Here is a 23,966-nt window from a genome sequence, read left to right on the forward strand (position 1 = left end):
GCATTGTCATTTGTCTGTCCTTTTACCTTTATTTATTTGTAGTGTCAATTAAGCCTACGACAATGTCCAAGGTGCTAGCAATTGATTTTAGCCTCATGTGTACTTAATCCTATTTAAATTCTTGAGCATTGGCATTTGCTTGTTCTTTTACTCTTATTTATTTGTTGTGCCAGCTAGCCCTAAGATGATAGACCTCGGTATCTGTCAACCTTATTTTGGCTACTAGCGCTCAGGTGCAACCTTTTTAAAGAAGGTATAGGAAGGAGTAACTTCAACTAAAAATTTAATTGTAAATTATACATTTGTGCTTCACATTTAAAAATTTAACTGTATTAGGTGAAAGTATGTAGTTTAATGCACTACGATTATTTGTTAATGTATCAAATTGTAAACAGTTTTGAAGTTTCTCTGTTTACCTATGGTATATAACATGACTATTACCTCATATTGTAAGCAGCTTGATTTGTTTGTGTCACTGTAATTTGTAAGCCACAGTGTAATTTATTACAATTAATTAATTGTCATCCCATCCAAATCGTCCGCTCAGATGGTACCACTGAGCCTTTAAGGCCTGTTCGGATGGTGGTGGTGTTATCATGAAATACCGACAGGGAGTGGGATTAGGTGTCAACAATTTCAAAAGTACAAATCAAATTCCTTACACAACCTGAAACAGTCAGGAATGCGAAAAAATTTTGTTTACATCATGACTGAGTCTCTGATTATCACAACAGATTAGTTTTTTTGTGTATGAAATATACTTTCACAATTAACCTCTATGAAATGATACCCATGATGAATTGAAATTGGACAGTCTAGAGCTCCTGCAAGTATTATGTCAAACATTGTAATCATATCTACTGCAAATAAGTGAACCTAACAATTGCTTTAAACACAATTTGTTAAATCTGAAGTATAATAATGTACATGTTGCTATAGTTGCAGCTACTTGAAACAATAATACATAGGACAAAAAATCTGTGGAGCTGAAGTAAATGGAGCAAACTAAAAATTCAGGTAAAAGGAATAAAATATCATGCAAAAAGAGGAGTGTTAATTGTAAGACATTCCACAAAAGGTGGGTTCCTCTCACCTACGGCCTGAGTGATCAGCCCCTCATTTCAACCACCCTAAACACATCTCCACTTCCTTTCTGAGGAAGAAATATAAGGAATATACAAGTTCCAAAAGGAAGAAACTCTACCTTTACATGTCAAAGAACAAACTGAAACATTTTTGCTAAAATTTGGTTAAAATTATGCATATACTACTCTTACATTTTTGCTGGGTAATCAAGAATTTATTTTTATGGCTGATGAACCAGAAGACAATGTGTGAATCACATTTCTGAAATTTTGCATGATTTGATGGAGTTGCATGAATTTCAAAAGCATCTCCCATACACAGTTGGAGTAGCAGGAAAGGCAGTAGTAGGTATGCAAAGCAGTGATAATTGTAAGAGCCTCAGTGTAGTCATATCATTTTAAATACACAATACAACTAAAAATATATAATTCACATTAATCATTTTCAAATAAGCACCCTTTCTGGCTGCAACTCAGTGAAATGTATGAATCATCAAATATATCCTATTACTCATAAATTATCCCAGATTTCATGATAGGGTTGTAAGTTTAACTGTGCTGTAACTGTTTTATGGGATTATACATTTTTGCATCCTGAACCTGTCACATTATTTGTGCTGATCTGCTACAGCTGAACATCTATTAACATACTTTAGTCTTTGTCATCTTCTGTAATGTGTACTTTCATTTGCTTCTTCCTTTGACAAATAATCCAGTCTTGTACATCTTAGCATATGTTCTCTAATCCATATCTATTTAATGTTATCAAACAGACTTAAATGAACATTACGCCTCCTTCCAATAGCACAATTCCTTATGACAAATGTTATAGTTTCAGTAAGGACTTATGGCATTTGTCTTTCTCTGTTTCAAACAAAGTGAAGTGAAACATTAATTCAGTAATACCACAAAATTATGAACAATGTTTCCAGTTGCAGAAAGGATAGTAAAACTTAAAATTGGAATGAGAATTCAATACTATTGTGTGAACATCAGAATGATGAAGGTAAAAAACTGTATATAAAAATAATGAGGTGACAATATTTTAACTGGCTTTTCATTGTATCTTAGCAAATGAAATATTATGGATGACATGATTTATATGGTAACCACACAAGTTTTTTTTTTATTTTTTTTTTTTTTTATTTCATGAATACGGAGAACAAATGACATGGATAAAAGAACTCAGTCATGACAGTTCTAATGAGAAAACAAAAACATGCTGGTTACATTTATATAATAAGAAAAACAGAATATTTCTGAGTTAGTCACCACTAAATTAACTACAAATTATTCCCTTCGCAAAACCATGTGGAACTAAATGAGGTTTTACAAAGAATTCAAATAAGATTCTACACTGTTATGAGAAAGACATTAATTAAATGCCTATGAATCCACTACGGCAATTTCTTTCTAGAGACGAGCAGCAGCATGCATGTTTAAGCCACCACTGGATTGCAAAAATAGTTGAAACAAATTTCTGTAATACAAAATGCCATATGGAAAATAATTTTAATGATAAAAAAGAGGCAAATGTACATAAGTATATACATAACTCATTCAAAGTCTACAAGCATATAAGAAAAAAATACTCTGTCTATCTCAACTATCAGTGGCCCTAAAATTTTAAAATAGTGGAATTTTGCTACTCGTAAAGTTGTAAAACAGTGACACTTCACTACATCTTTAGTTATAAAAATTGTGATTATGAATGAAATTTAAAAGCAACAAGAGATGAAATAAGCAGAATATTTACGCCTGCGCCAACTTGATCCATCAGTTGCATAGCCTTTAAGATTAGAGAAGAAAGAGATAAAGAGAAACTGTGCCAAGGGTAAGACAGGTGGAGTTCAGTGATAAAATTTTTCATTTTGCATTAATTCAAAAAGAAAATACTAATCTATGTATTGTTTGAAACATCTCTATATCTCATTGAATAAAACAATAAGTGATTAATTTCATATTATTTCCATTCTTTAATCACCAGATGATAAACAGTTATTAATATCAAAGTATTTTCTATTGAAGAAGCACACAGTAGATAAACAGGTACATTAACAGTAAGAATAAACTTAAGTACAATAAAATGCAACCAAATGAAAATAATAATGATATGAACTCATTAAAATTGATGGCTACAACTTAGAAATCTGAATTTTAAGATAGAGTAAATTAAATCTTAATTTTAAGACAGAGTAAATTCATTTCCCACACTAAATCTTACCTCAAACACATGAGACACACACCTCCAGTAGAACAAACAACAAACAACAGTATATGATAGGCAATATGTAAATTTCTATTAGTTATTACTTTGTATTACCCTTTTAGAGGACAGTTCTTCTTTTGACATTATAAACAAAGGCCAACTATTGTATCTCCTTTCTTTGGGTGCCATCCTATATTGCACCAATCACTTTTTGTAGTTCCAGGTGCTATAATCACCTTCCCTTATTATGTTAAATGTCTACCAACACATGTACTCATTAGATATCTGTTAATTGAATGATGATGTCGCTAACCAACAAAAATCTGCTAACTATGTCTCTGCAGAGTTCCAGAATTCCAGTTGTTTAATCATAGTCTTTTCCTCTCTCCTGATAGCCTGTGGCTACTGTCTGATTGCCTACTAACAAAAAAATCATTTTATTAAAAGCATTAGCTTAACTTTCACAGGTACTGAAGAACGAAACAGTATTAGCCTAACCAAGGCAGCAATAAGTCATTGTCTCAAGTCTCAAAGCAAATCTAAACCACAGCAGTTAGGTAAGAATATGAATCTAGTTAATCCCAAAGAAAAGTTCAATATTTTACCACTGATTCATGTTCCTTCACAATTTGTTTTTCTTCCCTACATTTAAGGATGATTAATCAGTGACTTAATTTGTTAGTAATGAAATAATAAAATTATGGATCTTGTTTTGTATTGTTCCCTACTTTATTTCTTGACAAAAATTTTGCTGGATTAGTTAACAATGCATGGCTACAATAGCCAAAGAATTATAATATGCGCCTCAGAGTACTAAACATTTACATGTCTTGTCTCGAGTTATTTATTACCTTTTAAACAAAACTGATCAATAAAGGGAGGAGGTAGAAAAATGTTCAGGGAAAGACAGGGATACAGTAATATAAGTCCATTAGGAATGAAATAAAAAGGAAATTCATGCCTGCTAAGGTGAAACAGTTGTAGGAAAGATGTGAGGAAATTGAAAAAGAAATGATCATTAGGAGGTCTCAACATATAGAACAGTCAAAACAACATTTTATGAAGGTAAAAGCAAGGATGGTAACATTAAGATTGCTCAGGGAATTCCACTATTAAATGCAGAGGAGAGAGAATGGAGAGTTGGAAAGAATACGTCGAAGGCTCCTATGAGGGGGAGATGACAAGCTAGAAGAAGATATGGAAGACATACGGAGTCCAGTATTAGAGTCAGAATTTAAAACAGCTCTGGAAGAAATGCAATCAAATAAAATCATGGGGGAGGGGGGGGGGGGGGATGGCAACCAAAACTATTTAAGTTTGTATGTAGAATCTATGAGACTCACGATGTACTATCAGGCGTTCAGAAAAATATCGTCTACATCCTTCTGAATGTAGCAAGGGCAGATAATGCATCAAAACTGCTGACAAGAATAATATACAGAAGAATGGAAAAGAAGATTTAGGATTCGGGCTTTAAGAAACATAATGGCAACAGAGAGGCAGTTCTGATGTTGCACTTGATAATGGAATCAAGACTGAAGAAAAATCAAGAGAGACTCATAGGATTTGCCAACCTAGAAAAAGGGTTCAACAATGTAAAACAATGCAAGATTTTTCGAAATGCTGAGAAAAATTGGATTAAGCTATAGGAAATGATGAACAATATACAATATGTACAAGAACTAAGAGGTAACAATAACATTACAAGACAAAGAATCAAGTGGTTGAATTAAGAAGGGTGTAAGACAGGTACACAGTCTTTCTCCTCTCCTGTTCAATCCATACACTGAAGAAGCAATGATGGAAACAAAAGAAAGGTTCAAGAGTGGAATTAAAATTCACAGTGAAAGGCTATCAATGGTGATTCACTGATGACACTACTAACCTCAGTGATAATGAAGAAGAATTACAGGACCTGTTGAATAGAGTGAAGAGTGAGTACAGAATGTGGATTGAAAATAAACCAGAAAAAGCAAAGATAACTAGAAGCAGCAGAAATAAGAATAGCAAGAAACTTTACATTAAAATTAATGGTCAAGAATCAAACAAAGTTCAGAAAATTTTCTACCTTGGAAGCAAAATAACCCATGATGGGTGAATCGAAGGTAACATAGAAATTCAGGCAAAAAGGGCACTCTTGACCAAGAGAAGTTTACTGGTATCAAGCATAGGCCTTATTTTGAGGAATAAATTACTGAGAGTGTATGTTTGGAGCACAGCACTATATGGTAACAGATCAAGGACAGTGGAAAACTGGAACAGAAGTGTCAGAGATGTGGTGCTGTGGAGGAATGTTGAAAAATAGGTGAAATTATAAAAGGAGGAATGAGGAGGTTCTCTGCAGAACTGGTGAAGAAAGGAATACATGGAAAACAATGACAAGAAGAAGGGATGAGATGACAGACACATGTCAAGCCGTCGGGGAATAACCTGTGTGGTACTGGAGGGAGCAGTAGGTAGTAAAAATTGTAGACGAAGACAAGAGACTGGGATACATCCAACAAATAATTTAGGACAAGTTTAGCACAGAAGAACAATTCCTGGTGAGCTGCATCAAACCATCAGAAGACTGATGATTTTATAATTAAAAAAATAAATAAAATTAAAAAAATAAAAAAAATTAAAAAAAAGCTTTTTTTTTTTCACTATTTGGACCATTTCACTAGGGATCTGTAGAAGGCACATTTGGCACATTTGTTTTTCTTTGTAATTATTTATTGTGCATTACAGTTTTACTGGCATATTCTGCATCCTGGAGGATCTCTTCACTATGGATCTATAGGAATGAAAAGAAATTCTAATCTAATATAAATCACTCTGTTTTCTCTTAGCCTCTGAAGGAAGCTCATTTGATTTCAAAATCTCTAAAATTTCATGTTGTTTTGGTTTAGTCCCTCTGTCAATGCTATTTATCTTTAATATAGTCTACTGCATGAGCTTCTTTAGATGTCCACTTCTTGTTCCTTAAAACAGGGTAAATGATCAGTTCTACTATTCTCTTTCTTTTTACCTTTTCTGTACCTTTACATTTTATTGGAATTTTTATAACAGTTATCACTTTAAAATGATTCAGTGTGGCTACAGTGGCCAGTGATTTCTACTGAGATATTACTTCCTTCCTTTCCAGTGACCTGTATTCTGCCAATACTGGGACTGGACTGGTATGGGACTTCTCCAGTTTCATGGAGAACTGATCATAACTGTATACAAGTATCTGCATCTAGTGCAATTGCACTGTCAAATGTGCATCATTTTTGAAGTGAGATTTCAGTACCATCTCAATATTTACATAGGTTGATGTGAAAAATTGCCTAAAAACCATATCCAGGTTGGTCAGAAAACTGGCCAAAATTGTTAACCTGCAAAGTGGATTCGATCCAGGCACCTCCCCATGTGCCGGAAGCTGGCATTTGAACACCAGAACTATCCGGGTAGGTAGTGAGATTCTGGCAAAACAAGAATTCAGCTATTGTTCCTCATCTGCCCTTAGAGCCAGTTCATACATTTCTTGATAATGCCTCACAAATTTGCAGTTGAAAGTAACAGAGTTATAGCAAGGTCTCACTCTCTTTTCATGGAAGAACCTGTCAAATTTTAACAAACAAGTACTCACTTATCAGCAAATGTTCATACGAGGGCTATCCACAAAGTACATTATGTTTTCGTTTGTGTCCGTTAGGGGCGGGGCTAGCGCGGCCATCTTGGTGTCATGGCATTCCGCCGCTCAGTCGGCATCCTGCCGTGCTAGTGAGAGGTTCGTGCTGTACTCCATTGAGTTACTGTGACAGTTTGAATTGTAGCGTTAATTGAAAATGCCGCGAAGTGTGAAGTGCATGCTGTAATAAGGTTTCTGACTGCAAAAAACTGTACACCGATAGAAATCTATCGGCAGCTTTGTGAAGTGTATGGGGACAACATAAGGTGGAGTGCATCAATGGGTCATAAAATTTAAAAATGGCCAAACTAACGTTCACAACGAAGAGTGAAGTGGAAGACCCAGCATAGAGACTGGCGAACTTGTCGAAAAAGTCAATGCCACAGTCCGTGAAAACCGTAATTTCACAATAACGGAACTCTCTATGCGTTTTCCACAAATTTCACGAAGTTTGTTGCACAAAATCATTACCGAAAAGCTTGGTTACCACAAGTTTTGTGCAAGATGGATACCAAAAATCTTGACAGAGATTCACAAAAATCAGCAAATGGCTGCAGCGTAAACGTTTTTGGACGCTTACGAGAAAGATGGCGACTCATTACTCGATTGCATCGTTACTGGTGACAAAACATGGGTTAAGCATGTGAACTGCGAGACAAAATTGCAGTCAATGCAGTGGGGGCACACAAATTCCCCCCAAAAACCCAAGAAATGCATGCAGACAATGTCGGCAAGGAAGGTGATGGCGACTGTCTTTTGGGACAGAAAAGGTGTGATTTTTGTGGATTTTCTGGAAAAGGCACTACAATAAACTCTCAAAGGTATTGCCAAACTCTGCACAACCTCAGAAGAGCAATACAAAAAAAGCGCAGGAGAAGGTTGGGCTCAAAGATCTTGCTGATTCATGACAACACCCGGGCCCACACTGCAAATGCCACTCGTGAAGTTCTCAAATCTTTTAAGTGGGAGTTGTTTCCTCATCCGCCGTACAGTCCTGACCTGGTACCGAGCGACTTCCACGTATTCCCAGCAATGAAGAAGTGGTTGGCTATGCAGTGTTTTGATGACGATGCACAGCTTCAAGAAGAGGTAACCACGTGGTTGAAGGCGCAGGCGGCCGAATTTTATGATGAAGGAATTTCCACGCTCGTCCATCGCTATGATAAGTGCCTTAATTTAAATGGCAACTCTGTAGAAAAGTAGTATTTAAGTGTAGCTGTCATCTGTATATAATTAAAAATATTTCCAATACTTTATTTATTTTTAATTCCAAAACGTAATGTACTTTGTGGATAGCTCTCGTACATATGTCATAAATTATTTTTCTATTATGAACATTAATAATTGTTGATTGTGAGTAAATAACTTAAATGATATGGTGGAATTGAAAGTTCTGGCACTACATAAATAATTTAGGAGTAAGGGTAGCAATTTGATAAGTACTATAGGTGTTGAGTCGTCAGAAGGCACACAAAAAAAAGAGTGAAATTCCCTAGCTTTCAGACAAATTCTTTTTGAGCTAGAAAATACACACACACACACACACACACACACACACACACACACACACACACACACACATACAAACACAAACACCCGTACACCAACAATGAATATTGTGTATTCAGTAGCATAACGTAGCTGTACCACAATGTAGATACACAGATATGTCATGTGTGTGTGTGTGTGTGTGTGTGTGTTTTGTAGCTCAAAATAAGGATTTGTCTGAAAGGTAGTGTAGTTTTCAGTCTTCTCTGTGTACCTGTCGACAACTCAGTGCCTCTACTACTCGGTGAGCTGTTACCTTAAACGTAAATAAAAATCCACGAAGGTATCTTTTCCCAATAGTTCACAAGAATTTTATATGAGATGTCAATGCATTATTTTAATTCATCATAGTTAAATAATTTTTTTATCCACAACGAAATTGTGCCATTTCGTTTGGGTATACCTACTAAAAAAGAAAAGAAAGTAAAATTTATTTTATTTTTTATTTTTCTCATTGTTATCATGAATTTTCCATCACATGATAGAATTAATTTATTTTTCTGCAGATTTGATTTGTGCACTGTATTCCCAGAAATGGAGTGGTGGTGAAACATTCATATGAGATTCACGGTCCTGCTTCAAAACAATCTGTGCTCTGATATAAAGCAGAAGTATTCTGATCAAGCGATTCTACATATGGCATGATATCTGTTAATTTGAGCCATGATAAAGTTTTTCTTGCACTCAGTAGCAAGAGCTATATGAAAAAAAAACATAAATGATAAAAAGAACATAATACTCATATGAGGAAGAAGAAACTGACCAGAAGACACAGGAAGCGAACAAGACCACACAGCTGACTGCTTGTAACAATAATACAGAAGTCTGAGATGAACGCAAGGCAAACAGCACATTTGTCCAACAGCTCTGCAAACTTATGAAATTCTAGTTCACTCCTGTTTAGCTAAAAGGTATAATTCTGCTACACAATGCACAGCAACAAAGCAGTGACGCTATGCATATCAAGTCTCTCTTTAGATGACTCTTGTTCATCATACATATATTCTTAAATGATATTCATAGCTTTTAAAGCAATTCCTGTCATCTTGCTCTCTTCAGTCTCCCCTATACTTCTCCACTATAATCTTTCAAATAAAACATTGGCTTGCAGCCCCATACTTTGCTTGTCCTGTTTTCCTGTACATCGCTGTAATCTCAAATGTTTGTAACTTTATACTATCTCCACTCAAGAATGATATTATTTCCTCTAATACATGTTGTCTTTCTTTTTGTTCTTAGAATTCTGTTACCTCTTTGTGCACAATGAATGGCTGGTTACCAATAGACCCCTTTGGTTTATATTTTTAGTGTAAAAGTTATCAAGACATTTGTGGATCCTAAACTGACTATTTTTAAATAAGGAACTGATGGTTGGAAATGTAATTTCAGGCAGTGCTATACAAATGAGGAACATATTTGTATACTGAAGAGTCAAAGAAACTGGTATACATGCCTAATATCGTGTAGGGCCCCCACAAGCTCGCAGAAGTGCCGCAGCACAACATGGCATGGTCTTGTCTGAAGTGGTGCTGGAGGGAACTGACACCATGAATCCTACAGGGCTGTCCATAAATCCATAAGAGTGCGAGGGGCTGGAGATCTCCTCTGAACAGCACATTGAAAGGCATCCCAGATATGCTCAACAATATTAATGTCTGGGGAGTTTGGTGGCCAGTGGAAGTGTTTAAACTCAGAAGGGTGTTGCATTGCCCTGCTAGAATTGCCCAAGTCCGTCAGAATGAACAATGAAGATGAGTGGATGCAGGTGATCAGACAGGATGCTTACATAAGTGTCACTTCTCAGAGTCATATCTAGGCATATCAGGAGTCTCATATCACTCCGACTGCACATACCCCACACCATTGCAGAGCCCCTCCAACTTGAACAGTCCTCTGCTGACATGCAGGGTCCATGGATTCATGAGGTTTTCTCCATACCCTTACACGTCCATCTGCTCGATACAATTTGAAAAGAGACTTGTTTGACCAGACAACTTGCTTCCAGTCATCAACAGTCCAATGTCAGTGTTGATGGGCCCAGGCAAGGTATAAAGGTTTCTGTTGTGCTGTCATCAAGTGTACAAAAGTGGGCCTTCGGCTCTGAAAGCCCATATCAATGATGTTTCATTGAATGGTTCACACGTTGACACTTGTCGAGGCCCAACACTGAAATCTGCACCAATTTGCGGAAGGGTCACACTTCTGTCATGTTGAACGATTCTCTTCTACATCTACATCTACATCTACATCTACATTTATACTCCACAAGCCACCCAACGGTGTGTGGCGGAGGGCACTTTACGTGCCACTATCATTACCTCCCTTTCCTGTTCCAGTCACGTATGGTTCGCGAGAAGAACGACTGCCGGCAGAAAGCCTCCATGCGCACTCGAATCTCTCTAATTTTACATTCGTGATCTCCTCGGGAGGTATAAGTAGGGGAAAGCAATATATTCGATACCTCATCCAGAAACGCACCCTCTCGAAACCTGGACAGCAAGCTATACCGCGATGCAGAGCACCTTTCTTGCAGAGTCTGCCACTTGAGTTTTCTAAACATCTCCGTAATGCTATCACACTTACCAAATAACCCTGTGAGGATACGCGCCGCTCTTCTTTGGATCTTCTCTATCTCCTCCGTCAACCCGACCTGGTATGGATCCTACACTGATGAGCAATACTCAAGTATAGGTTGAACGAGTGTTTTGTAAGCAACATCCTTTGTTGATGGTCTAAATTTTGTAAGGACTCTCCCAAAGAATCTCAACCTGGCACCCGCCTCACCAACAATTAATTTTATATGATCATTCCACTTCAAATCATTCTGTACGCATACTCCCAGATATTTTACAGAAGTAACTGCTACCAGTGTTTGTTCCACTATCATATAATCATACAATAAAGGACCCTTTTTTCTATGTATTTGCAATACATTACATTTGTCTATGTTCAGACTTCAGTTGTCATTGGTCCTATGCTTGCAAGATCTTTTTACGGCCGAAGCAATCTAATGCTTGCAAGATCTTTTTACGGCCGAAGCAATCTAGGAGATATGATGTTTTATCAGATTCCTGATATTCATGGTACACTCATGAAATGGTCATGCAGGAAAATCCCTACTTCATCGCTACCTCAGAGATGCTCTGTCCCATGTACCAACTACAACACCATGTTAAAACTAACTTAAATATTGATAACCCGCTCTTGTATCAGCAGTAACTGATCTAACAACTGTGCAAGACACTTGTTGTCTTATACAGGCATTGCTGTCTGCAGTGCCTATTCTGCTTGTTTCCATATCTCTGAATTGGAATATGATTGCGTATACCAGTTTCTTTGGTGCTTCAGAGTAAAATGCTTATGTTTCATAACAAGCAATATCCTATTTCATCATTGTTGCTAATGTTACCATCAAAGGCAATACAGATTGTCTGTAACATGTCCACAGTAGATTTTACCACTGCTCACAGTCATCACTGTTTACAAAATATGGGAGCATTACTCATCACAGGAGCTTATAGACATCCATTTTAATGTATAAGACAACAAGATGTCGTACACAGCAAGACAACAAATGTACAGAGAAAAATTTTGCAACAAGTGGAAAAAAATTGCAATGTATAGAAATATGAGCCACAGACACAGGGCCAAAGTCCTCAACAAAGAATTGTTAATAAAATAGAATTTGAAGATATGGTGCTGCACTATGTGGGAGAAGATTCATCAATAAATACTCATCAACTTGTCCATTAAATGCACAATTAAAAAAAGAAAACAATGTTGAGAGTACTAATGGAGCAATAATTATGTGAATATCATATTTAACATATACAGGCAATGATGGGCAAAATATTTCTGAACCCACAGATCCATCACAATAATAGATTATCCAGCACAGTACTATAGTAACAAACTTCATACATTTACACAGCTCAGGGATGAGGCCTCTTTCAATCACAAGCAAGTTTTTGACTGATACAATAGTCACATCTGGAGTGATGGAAATCCACATGCCACAAAGATCTCAGTTCACCAGCAGTGATTTTCCATCAAGCTGTGGGCTGTAATTGTACATTGTGAACTTAAATGACTGTATTTGCTGCCACACTGTTTTAATTATGCATGTTATAGTGCATGCAGAATACTGTGGACAGCAGATGCACAGATGGCAGGGCACGCATGGGGAGAGTGGTAGTGGTGGGGGCTGCGGGCAGGCGCTATAGGAGAAATGCCGAACCCAGGAGGGGAAGTGCCATTGTAAAACTGAGGCTTACATTCACATTTTTTGTAAATCTTACATGGGGACCCTTCATGTCCACACTTGCATGGTGACCATTCAAAAAGATCTGTCACCTCTTCTTTGGTTAGTATCTAAACAGAATTCTGCCGAAAACACAGTGATTTATTTTCACCTGGCTTGTTAACCATTTGTAGCTATCAGAGAAGTGTCACAATCAGGGAATTTTGAGTAAAACCTACATTCCAGAGTCCCACCTCACTAACATGGTGTGCAGATGCAATTACATGAGAATTTTGAAATAGTGCTTTATTAACTTTATTAAGTGAGGAACTGAGGAAAAGTAAGGTCAGCATTTTATGAAAACACATCCTTGGTACAAAACAAATGTGTAATGACTTCACGTATGTTGTTCAAAAACCCATAGCATTTCTCATTTCACCAGGTATTCATGGCCCCTAAAAACCACATTCTTTCATCAGAAAAGTCTGTAGTTTGGGGAATAAGAGATAGATAATGAAGTTTTGCAAAATACTGTCCCTTTGTGTACCATCATTTGCCAAAATCTCATTTCAATACCTCACACTGTGTATGAAATATGAGAAATGTTGGGGATATTTTACTATGGCTTTATTGCTGGCGTGGTGCGATTGCAAATGAGTGCGCTACATCAGATCAATTTTCTCAAGACTGGTGACAGAGACCTCAGACCAAGTCTAATGAAAAATTCAATGAAATGATGGGCACATCATAATAAACCTGACATATAAAGCTACAAGTAAAGCAAAACTTAAATTTTTTACCGAATAGTTTCTGTAAAATCATATGACTGTTGGGCTAGTACGTCGATTCTGTCATTGCCGACAGGCAAACGCTAGTCAACCTCCCCTTCTGAACAAACGAATGAACTCACCCAGAGCCTTGGACAAAAACTGGTCACTGCACCTCGGCCACCGTATCTTGAGCAACCTATACTTCATGTTCCTTTCAGATGTGTGGGCTTAACTGTTGAGAACTGTATCTCTTGACCATGAGAGAGAGTGTTTTCAACATGGCAGTACACTGTCCCATTTTATTATTAATGTTTGGGAGCATCTGACAACAATTAGCCTTACTGTGGCTTTTGGCTGACGCCAACATGATCATCTTACCTCACTTCTGTTGCTTTTTCCCCCTGTTGGTTATGAAAAGCTGAATGTCATGAAAACCCAGTAAAACCAGCAGAGGTATGCAGGGTGCTAGCTGCTTGTCTTATTGTACAGCGACAACAGGTATATGTGAGCATGTAAACCAAAATTATATGGGCCATTTTAATAAAACCAGAGACGTAATCATCGGTCAGAAAAACTGCTTTGAGCTTAATCATCGGTCAGAAAAACTGCTTTGAGCTTAAGTTGCTGCTATAAAATGTAAGTGGCTGATGAACGTAAAATAAACTAAACATTAAATTCTAATCAATAGCTCCTCATTGCAAAATACTCGTGTAGGATTCTCTACCGTTTGTATAACTTGTATCCTAGAAATTTGGGACATCCTGGTATATGGCTGGGTAAGAAGAATTCTTTTGTTTGGAAATTACTTACAAATTTTTGGAATGACTGGAGATACAAAACAGAAACAGAACTATTTTCTGTTATTGGTGGTAATAACATTTTTTCAGCAAATTTTAAACAATAACGTCACTCTGCTGGTAGCCATTACTGATGACACACTGCTGAATACATTCACGGATATTGTGCATGCATTTATGGATCAACATGAGTCAAATGACAGTAAATTTTTCCCACTTCACTTCCTTTTCATGTTCAACAGTAACACACATAGACCTCAGCCTTTTGGTATTCAGAAGGTTATAAAATATGTGGAGTAACTTTTGGGGACTAAATGTTTGGCTCAGAATGATATCAGTTCTAGGGATGGTGCTCCAGAGTGTGAGCTTCATTTACATTCTGTGAGCAAGGCTGATCTCAACCTTCTCTCCCAGTCATTGGAATACTCTAAGTATGACCTTGGAGCCCAAACAACAGACATTGTCAATTCAAATATGTATCACAATCAGTTACACTTCATGTGTAAAGAAGTACCATTATGTATGTCTTTCCTAGTACTTTTTTCTTTGATACATGTTAATGTATTTGCCACTCAAAATCAGAGAGTAATTTCTCCACAGCTGGATTACCCTTACACCCACCAAATACCATTTCTTCAAGTCATATTGCCAAACTCTTTTTTTTAACCTAGTTTAAATTCTTAAGTGATACACTTCATATGTGACAGCTCAAATTAAAACATCAACTTCATTATGCAGCTGCCATTCTACTGACTATAATACCTTTGGTTAGGATAAATGATTAAATTTTAAGACTATTTGTGTTAAGAATAGTTTGGTGCAGGAAATAATTGAATAGGTTCTTCTGTCACGAGGAGTACAAGCAAGTCATACACACTAACTCAAAATAACTTGTTGTACAAGGTCTGCCTTTTGTTGAGTTTATGTGTATACCAACAATAATAACTTACAATTATGCACTAGCCTAATTACAGTTTTCTATGCATGAAAAACACAATTATAAAGTACAAACAAAACCTGAAAACAGTACATGCTATTCTGGAGCACAGTTTTACCTTTATTCATTTATTTTTCAATACTTGAACGTTCACAAATACATTGGGATATGGCAAAAGGTTGTGTTAATCTGCTTTTCATTAATTATTTACACACTTCATGTGTATTTCATATGTCAGTATATGTACAAAGCTATGTGTGTGTAAAGCTGTTAACATTGACATTTGTCTCAGTTTCCTACCTGTTTAAGATGGTTTTTCAAAATTGTCCCCTCAGGTTCTGGTAATGGTGGTAGTTCATCTGTTGCTCCAGATGGCGGCGTTATCTTATTTGAGTCCAAGTCGACCAGCCAGATGTCATCAGGAAGCCTTTAATTCATCAAGTCAAATGTGTCTGTAAATCTGCTATGACATTTATGATTAATACTTTCTTTTATAATCAATCATTGATCATGCATGAATAAACAATTTAAATGTATATTCAGATTGGAATAATAATTTATAATAAGAACCAAGTGCAGAACATGTCATTCTATTGCTCTCCATAATGTTTAACCAAAACAAGTTAAGAGCGGCAACAAATATTTGATTTGAGAATAAATTCAAATTATAAAACCTGTTTCTAGATTTGGATTTATAATTTTAAGCAACTACTAATTGACCCACTGTTTGATTGACAGTTCTTTATTGTATTATTTCCTTTTCCTTGCTCTTTCAACCATCTTGATGTTAATGCAGCAGAAAAGGAGAGAAGATTAGATTAGATTAGATTAGTTTTTCATTCCGTAGATCCATGCTGAGGAGATCCTCGTGGATGTGGAACATGTCAATTTTTTTTTTTTTTTAAGCTGAAATAACCATACTAATAGTATGAATATATACAATACATCATTTGTTTCTATTAAAAAATTTGTCAATGGAGTAGAAGGAGTTGGCCACTAGTAAGTCTTTCAGGCTCCTTTTAAACTGGTCTTTATTTGTAACTAAATTTTTTATGTTTACTGGCAAATTATTGAAGATGAGTGTTCCTGAGTAGTGGACCCCTTTTTGAACTAAAGTAAGTGCTTTTAAGTCCTTGTGCAGATCATTTTTGTTCCTGGTATTGTATGTATGAATTGAGCTGTTTGTTGGAAAAAGATATATATTATTTAGGACAAATTTCATTAATGAGTCAATATACTGAGAGGCAGTAGTTAGTATACCCAGTTCTTTGTAGAGGTTTCTACAGGACATCCGTGAATTTACTCCACAAATAATATGTATTACACGCTTTTGGACTCTGAAAACTTTTTTTTGACTTGAAGAGTTACCCCAAAATATTATACCATATGACATTATGGAATGAAAGTAGGCAAAGTACGCAAGCTTTTTCATTTTTATGTCGCCTATGTCTGCTAACACTCGAATTGCAAATACAGATTTGTTAAGGCGTTTCTGCAGTTCTGTGGTGTGCTCTTCCCAACTGAATTTATTATCAAGTTGTAATCCCAGGAATTTAAGACTGTCAACCTCTTCTATCTGCTCTTCTTCGTATTTTATGCATATGCTGGGTGGAAACCTCTTACAGGTTCTGAATTGCATATAGTGAGTCTTTTCGAAGTTTAATGTCAGTGAGTTGGCTTTAAACCATTTATTAATATCCATGAAAATATCATTAGCAGATCTTTCTAGAACTACACTTGACATACTATTTATTGCAATACTTGTGTCATCTGCAATCAAAATGAACTCTGCTTCTGGCAGTGTGACTGATGAGAGATCATTAATGTACACAAGAAAAAGCAATGGCCCTAAGATGGATCCTTGTGGGACACCACACGTAATTTCTTCCCATTCTGATGATGACTGATGACTTAATTCACTAGTCCCTTGCACTGACACCCTTTGTTTCCTGTTAGTGAGGTATGACTTGAACCATTTTGCAGCACTGCCCGTGACACCATAGAATTCTAATTTACTTAAAAGGATGTTGTGGTTCACACAATCAAATGCCTTTGACAAATCACAGAAAATACCTGCTGCTTGTAATTTGTTATTTAAGGAATTAAGTACATTTTCACTGTAGGTGTAAATAGCCTTCTCGATATCAGAACCCTTCAGAAATCCAAACTGTGTTCTTGATAATATGTTATTTGTGGTCAGATGGTTGAGCAGCTGCCTGTACATTACGTTTTCTAAAATTTTTGAGAATGCTGGCAAAAGTGAAATCGGTCTGTAGTTTGACGGTATCTCTTTATCCCCTTTCTTGAATAGAGGTTTAACATCTGCACATTTTAGCCAGTCAGGAAATGTCCCAGTTATAATTGACTGGTTACACAAGTAACTTAGAATTGTACTAAACTCACAAGAACATGCCTTAATTAACTTTGTTGATATTTCATCGTACCCACTAGAATGCTTTGTTTTTAAAGATTTTATTATGGAAGTTATTTCTTTTGGTGAAGTGAGTGATATATTCATGTACCTGAAGCTATTTGTGAAGGCTAGTTTCAGATATTCAAGGCCATTATTTACTGATCCTGAAAGTCCCATTCTATCAGTAACGGATATAAAGTACTTGTTAAATAGATTTGCCACACTATGCCCATCAGTTACTAATGTGTCATCTACCCTTAGTGCTATTTGCTCCTGTTCCTTTCTGGTTCTACCAGTCTGCTCTTTTTGTTCCCTGACATTGCTATCTTCTTCTCGTAGTGCATTTGATTAGACGTCTGAATTACTTTTTTTAATGTTTTACAGTATTCCTTGTATTTAGCTGAATCATCAGCATTGGAGCTATTCTTGGTCGACAGATACATTTACCTTTTTGTCTTACAGGAAATCTTTATTCCCTGTGTAATCCATGGTTTTATTATAGACTTCTGTTTAATTTGAGGAACTTTTAGAGGAAAACAGTTTTCAAACATGGTACTGACATTGTTCATGAATGTGTTATATTTTTCATTCATGTCATGAGCACTATAAACTTCTTTCCAGTTCATATCTTTGAGCAGTTTTCTAAAACACTCAATTTTTGGTTGATTGACTACTCTCCTGTACTCAGATTTAGCAGTCTTGATAATCTGCTTAGAATTTACATCTAAAACAAGGAGCTGCATGTCATGATCTGATAGTCCATTTATAACAGGTTTTATGATATGATTTTGTTCCTTTGATTTGTCAATAAAAATGTTATCAATGGCTGTCCTTGAGGATTTAGTGATCCTAGTTGGAAAGTTTACAGTGTGAGTTAGATTGAAAGACAACATTACTAACTGCAGTGAATGTTTACTGGAAGATTGTATTAGAAAATCTGTATTAAAGTCACCAGCAATCAAAATTTCTTTGTTTCTTCCTGTTAAATAACCCAAAAGAGATTCTAGATGATCTAAGAATAGATTATAATTTCCTGCAGGTGCTCGGTAAATGGTTATTATTATATAGGATCTGTTATGGAACTCTACTTCTGTTGCACATGCTTCTAGATGCTGCTCTAAACAGAATTTATTAATGTCAATGTTCTTGAATTTATGGCAGTTTTTGATAAATATGGCAACTCCTCCTCCATCCATATCTACTCTGCAGAAATAGGAAGCTAGCTTAAATCCTGAAATGTCTAACATATCTATATCAGTGGTCACTTGATGTTCAGAGAGGCAGATTATGTCAATTTGGTTAGATGAATTCATTTCATCGATACAAATGAGTAGTTCATCAACTTTATTTCTAAGTAAAGAGTGTGGGTGTGTTGATGGAAGAAGGAGCTGTGTAGTGCTGGAATTGGAACAGGGAAGGGGATAGTTGGGTAAAGGACAATGACTAATTAAGGATGAGGCCAGGAGGGTTACAGGGGCATAGGATATATTGCAGGGAGAGTTCCCACCTGCACAATTCAGAAAAGCTGGTGTTGGTGGGAAGGATCCACATGACATAGACTGTGAAACCTGAAGTGGAGAACGTCATGTTGGGCAGCATGCTCAGCAACTGGGTGGCCCAGCTATTTCCTGGCTGTAGTTTGTTGGTGGCAATTCATGCAGACAGACAGCTTGTTGGCTGTCATACCTACATAAAATGCAGCACACGGGTTAAAACTTGTTGTTGTTGTTGTTGTTGTTGTCTTCAGTAGTGAGACTGGTTTGATGCAGCTCTCCATGCTACTCTATCCTGTGCAAGCTTCTTCATCTCCCAGTACTTACTGCAACATACATCCTTCTGAATCTGCTTAGTGTATTCATCTCTTGGTCTCCCTCTACGATTTTTACCCTCCACGCTGCCCACCAATTCTAAATTTGTGATCCCTTGATGCCTCAGAACATGTCCTACCAACCAGTCCCTTCTTCTTGTCAAGTTGTGCCACAAACTCCTCTTCTCCCCAATTCAAGTCAATACCTCCTCATTAGTTATGTGATCTACCCACCTAATCTTCAGCATTCTTCTGTGGCACCACATTTCGAAAGCTTCTATTCTCTTCTTGTCCAAACTATTTATCGTCCATGTTTCACTTCCATACATGGCTACGCTCCATACAAATACTTTCAGAAACAACTTCCTGACACTTAAATCTATACTCGATGTCAACAAATTTCTCTTCTTCAGAAACGATTTCCTTGCCATTGCCAGTCTACATTTTATATCCTCTCTACTTCGACCAACATCAGTTATTTTGCTCCCCAAATAGCAAAACTCCTTTACTACTTTAAGTATCTCATTTCCTAATCTAATTCCCTCAGCATCACCTGACTTAATTCGACTACATTCCATTATCCTCGTTTTGCTTTTGTTGATGTTCATCTTATATCCTCCTTTCAAGACACTGTCCATTCCATTCAACTGCTCTTCCAAGTCCTTTGCTGTCTCTGACACAATTACAATGTCATCGGCGAACCTCAAAGTTTTTATTTCTTCTCCATGGATTTTAATACCTACTCCGAATTTTTCTTTTGTTTCCTTTACTGCTTGCTCAATGTACAGATTGAATAACATCGGGGACAGGCTAAAACCCTGTCTCACTCCCTTCCCAACCACTGCTTCCCTTTCATGACCCACGACTCTTATAACTGCCATCTGGTTTCTGTACAAACTGTAAATAGCCTTTCGCACCCTGTATTTTACCCCTGCCACCTTTAGAATTTGAAAGAGAGTATTCCAATCAACATTGTCGAAAGTTTTCTCTAAGTCTACAAATGCTAGAAATGTAGGTTTGCCTTTCCTTAATCTATTTTCTAAGATAAGTCGTAGGGTCAATATTGCCTCACGTGTTCCAACATTTCTGCGAAATCCAAACTGATCTTCGCCGAGGTCGGCTTCTACCAGTTTTACCATTCGTCTGTAAAGAATTCGCGTTAGTATTTTGCAGCTGTGACTTATTAAACTGATAGTTCGGTAATTTTCACATCTGTCAACACCTGCTTTCTTTGAGTTTGGAATTATTATATTCTTCTTGAAGTCTGAGGGTATTTCACCTGTCTCATACATCTCGCTCACCAGATGGTAGAGTTTAGTCAGGACTGGCTCTCCCAAGGCCGTCAGTAGTTCCAATGGAATGTTGTCTACTCCTGGGCTCTTGTGTCGACTTAAGTCTTTCAGTGCTCTGTCAAACTCTTCATGCAGTATCGTATCTCCCATTTCATCTTCATCTACATCCTCTTCCATTTCCATAATATTGTCCTCAAGTACATCACCCTTGTATAGACCCTCTATATACTCCTTCCACCTTTCTGCTTTCCCTTCTTTGCTTAGAACTGGGTTTCCATCTGAGCTCTTGATATTCATACAAGTGACTCTCTTTTCTCCAAAGGTCTCTTTAATTTTCCTGTAGGCAGTATCTATCTTATCCCTAGTGAGATAAGCCTCTACATCCTTACATTTGTCCTCTAGCCATCCCTGCTTAGCCATTTTGCACTTCCTGTCGATCTCATTTTTGAGACGTTTGTATTCCTTTTTGCCTGCTTCATTTACTGCATTTTTATATTTTCTCCTTTCATCAATTAAATTCAATATTTCTTCTGTTACCCAAGGATTTCTACTAGCCCTCGTCTTTTTACCTATTTGATCCTCTGCTGCCTTCACTACTTCATCCCTCAAAGCTACCCATTCCTCTTCTACTGTATTTCTTTCCCCCATTCCTGTCAATTGTTCCCTTATGCTCTCCCTGAAACTCTGTACAACCTCTGGTTCTTTCAGTTTATCCAGGTCCCATCTCCTTAAATTCCCACCTTTTTGCAGTTTCTTCAGTTTTAATCTACAGGTCATAACCAATAGATTGTGGTCAGAGTCTACATCTGCCCCTGGAAATGTCTTACAATTTAAAACCTGGTTCCTAAACATCTGTCTTACCATTGTATAATCTATTTGATACCTTCTAGCATCTCCAGGATTCTTCCATGTATACAACCTTCTTTTATGATTCTTGAACCAAGTGTTTGCTATGATTAAGTTATGCTCTGTGCAAAATTCTACCAGACGGCTTCCTCTTTCATTTCTCTCCCCCAATCCATATTCACCCACTATGTTTCCTTCTCTCCCTTTTCCTACTCTCGAATTCCAGTCACCCATGACTATTAAATTTTCGTCTCCCTTCACTATCTGAATAATTTGTTTTATCTCATCATACATTTCATCAATTTCTTCATCATCTGCAGAGCTAGTTGGCATATAAACTTGTACTACTGTAGCAGGCGTGGGCTTCGTGTCTATCTTGGCCACAATAATGTGTTCACTATGCTGTTGGCAGTAGCTTACCTGCACTCCTATTTTTTATTCATTATTAAACCTACTCCTGCATTACCCCTATCTGATTTCGTATTTATAACCCTGGACTGTGGGAAAACCGGAACAGAAGAGAATCGAAGCATTTGAGATGTGGTGCTATATACGAATGTTGAAAATTAGGTGGACTGATGAGGTAAGGAATGAGGTGGTTCTACGCAGAATCGGAGAGGAAAGGAATATGTGGAAAACACTGATAAGGAGAAGGGACAGAATGATAGGACATCTGCTAAGACATGAGGGAATGACTTCCATGGTACTAGAGGGAGTTGTAGAGGGCAAAAACTGTAGAGGAAGACAGAGATTGGAATACGTCAAGCAAATAATTGAGGACATAGGTTGCAAGTGCTACTCTGAGATGAAGTGGTTAGCACAGGAAAGGAATTTGTGGTGGGCCGCATCAAACCAGTCAGTAGACTGAAAAGTCTTGTTCCTCCTGCCACCGAACTTCACTAACTTAGCTTGTAGATTACATGACTGGTTTCACAGGGTTCCCTGCCTTTGTGGGATAGGTGATGCTTGTGACCAGACTGGAACAGGTGGGAGTGGGAGGATGTATGGAACAGGTCTTGCATCTAGGTCTATTACAGGGATATGACCCATGTGGCACAGGGTTGGGAGCAGTCCCTTGTATATTCCCACAAGCACCAATCTAGTTCCCCCCCCCCCAACTCCCACCCTGCTATCCCTCCCCCTCCCCATCCCAGCCTCCTCCTTACATCCATCACCCAGTTGCTTCTCCTTCCATCATTCACTGCTGCTCGCTGTCTGACCTCGGCAGCCAGAGACTGGGGTCATGTGTGGGTGAGTTGCACTTGCATATCTGTGTGTTGTTTAATTCCAATGAAGGCCTTTTTGGCCAAAAGCTTACTTTTTGACAGTCTTTTTGCCTACCCGCAACTCAGCATCTCCACTATATGATGAGTAGCAACTATCATTCTCATAATATTTTCAAAATATTATATACTCAGGTCTTATTTCACAGAATTAATTGTTCAAGATATATTTTCTCAAATATTAACAACAAAAATATAGTTAATTTGCTGGATTTAACTGGCATACAGAAGAAGTCATAATTTAAAGTTGGTCACGAACACATACAGGTGGAATCTGCAGTGATTTAATAGATGTTTTTAGGATAGTTGATACAGCTCATTGAAAATCTCTCATTTTCCTCTTCTCAATGAGCATCTTACTATTTAAATAATTATTCAGGATTAAAGTTTTTCTGTTCCAGATTGTTTCACTCTTAATTGCACCACTCTGTCAAAGAATTTCATAGTACAAGTGCTAACCTGTGATACATGAACTACTAAAACTATTACTTGCACACTGATTAATGATGTTTTATTGATATTAATAAATGTGAAAATATTACAACTGATATAGTGTTGTGTTTTTCATTAAATAACTGGTCATTAAAACAAAATTATAGCAAGAAGCAAGAAATTAACGTGTAGCATCACTACTTCAAAGGTAAAATCCAGGTCAGTAATCTTATTAAGTCCAGCTGTCCATTCTTTCATGCTTGCTTGCAATATATGCTTTCAGTTTGAAGTGTTAGATCTTGTTTACTACCCTTCTATGATAGTTGGAACACAATTCCAGATTCTATCTGACAGTTTGCTGAAGACACCAGGTAGCCCTGACATCAGCATTACTATGGCTCCAATAAAAATATGTGAAAGTTGTCAGCTTCATTGGCAGTAACCCAGGGAGGGGAGAATTAAATTAAATAAAACAAAAAAATGTAAATTCCTCCTATGGTCTGAATCATCAAGGTATCAATGGATAAAAAATTATTATTGAGTCAGAGGCCCATCAGGCATTCAGTTGTATTTTTTGTACATGGTGACCAGAATACAAAAAAATGAATATAGGAATTCGAACATGTTGCTAACATGGTGTGTTTTGCCAGTG

The 23,966-nt window shown here is 37.0% G+C and overlaps 1 protein-coding gene across 1 annotated transcript in view; it reads right to left on the minus strand.

Annotated features, from left to right (window-relative positions):
* Window positions 1–23,966, minus strand: part of LOC126251375 (MAP kinase-activating death domain protein) — a 595,744-nt gene that overhangs the window by 422,670 nt on the left and 149,108 nt on the right. Inside the window, exon 10 of the mRNA XM_049951759.1 lies at window positions 15,542–15,668. Within this exon, the coding sequence (XP_049807716.1) occupies window positions 15,542–15,668 (127 nt within the window). The remainder of the gene's footprint in view (window positions 1–15,541; window positions 15,669–23,966) is intronic.

This window comes from Schistocerca nitens, chromosome 4 (assembly GCF_023898315.1).
Source record: "Schistocerca nitens isolate TAMUIC-IGC-003100 chromosome 4, iqSchNite1.1, whole genome shotgun sequence".
Lineage (NCBI taxonomy): Eukaryota > Metazoa > Arthropoda > Insecta > Orthoptera > Acrididae > Schistocerca > Schistocerca nitens.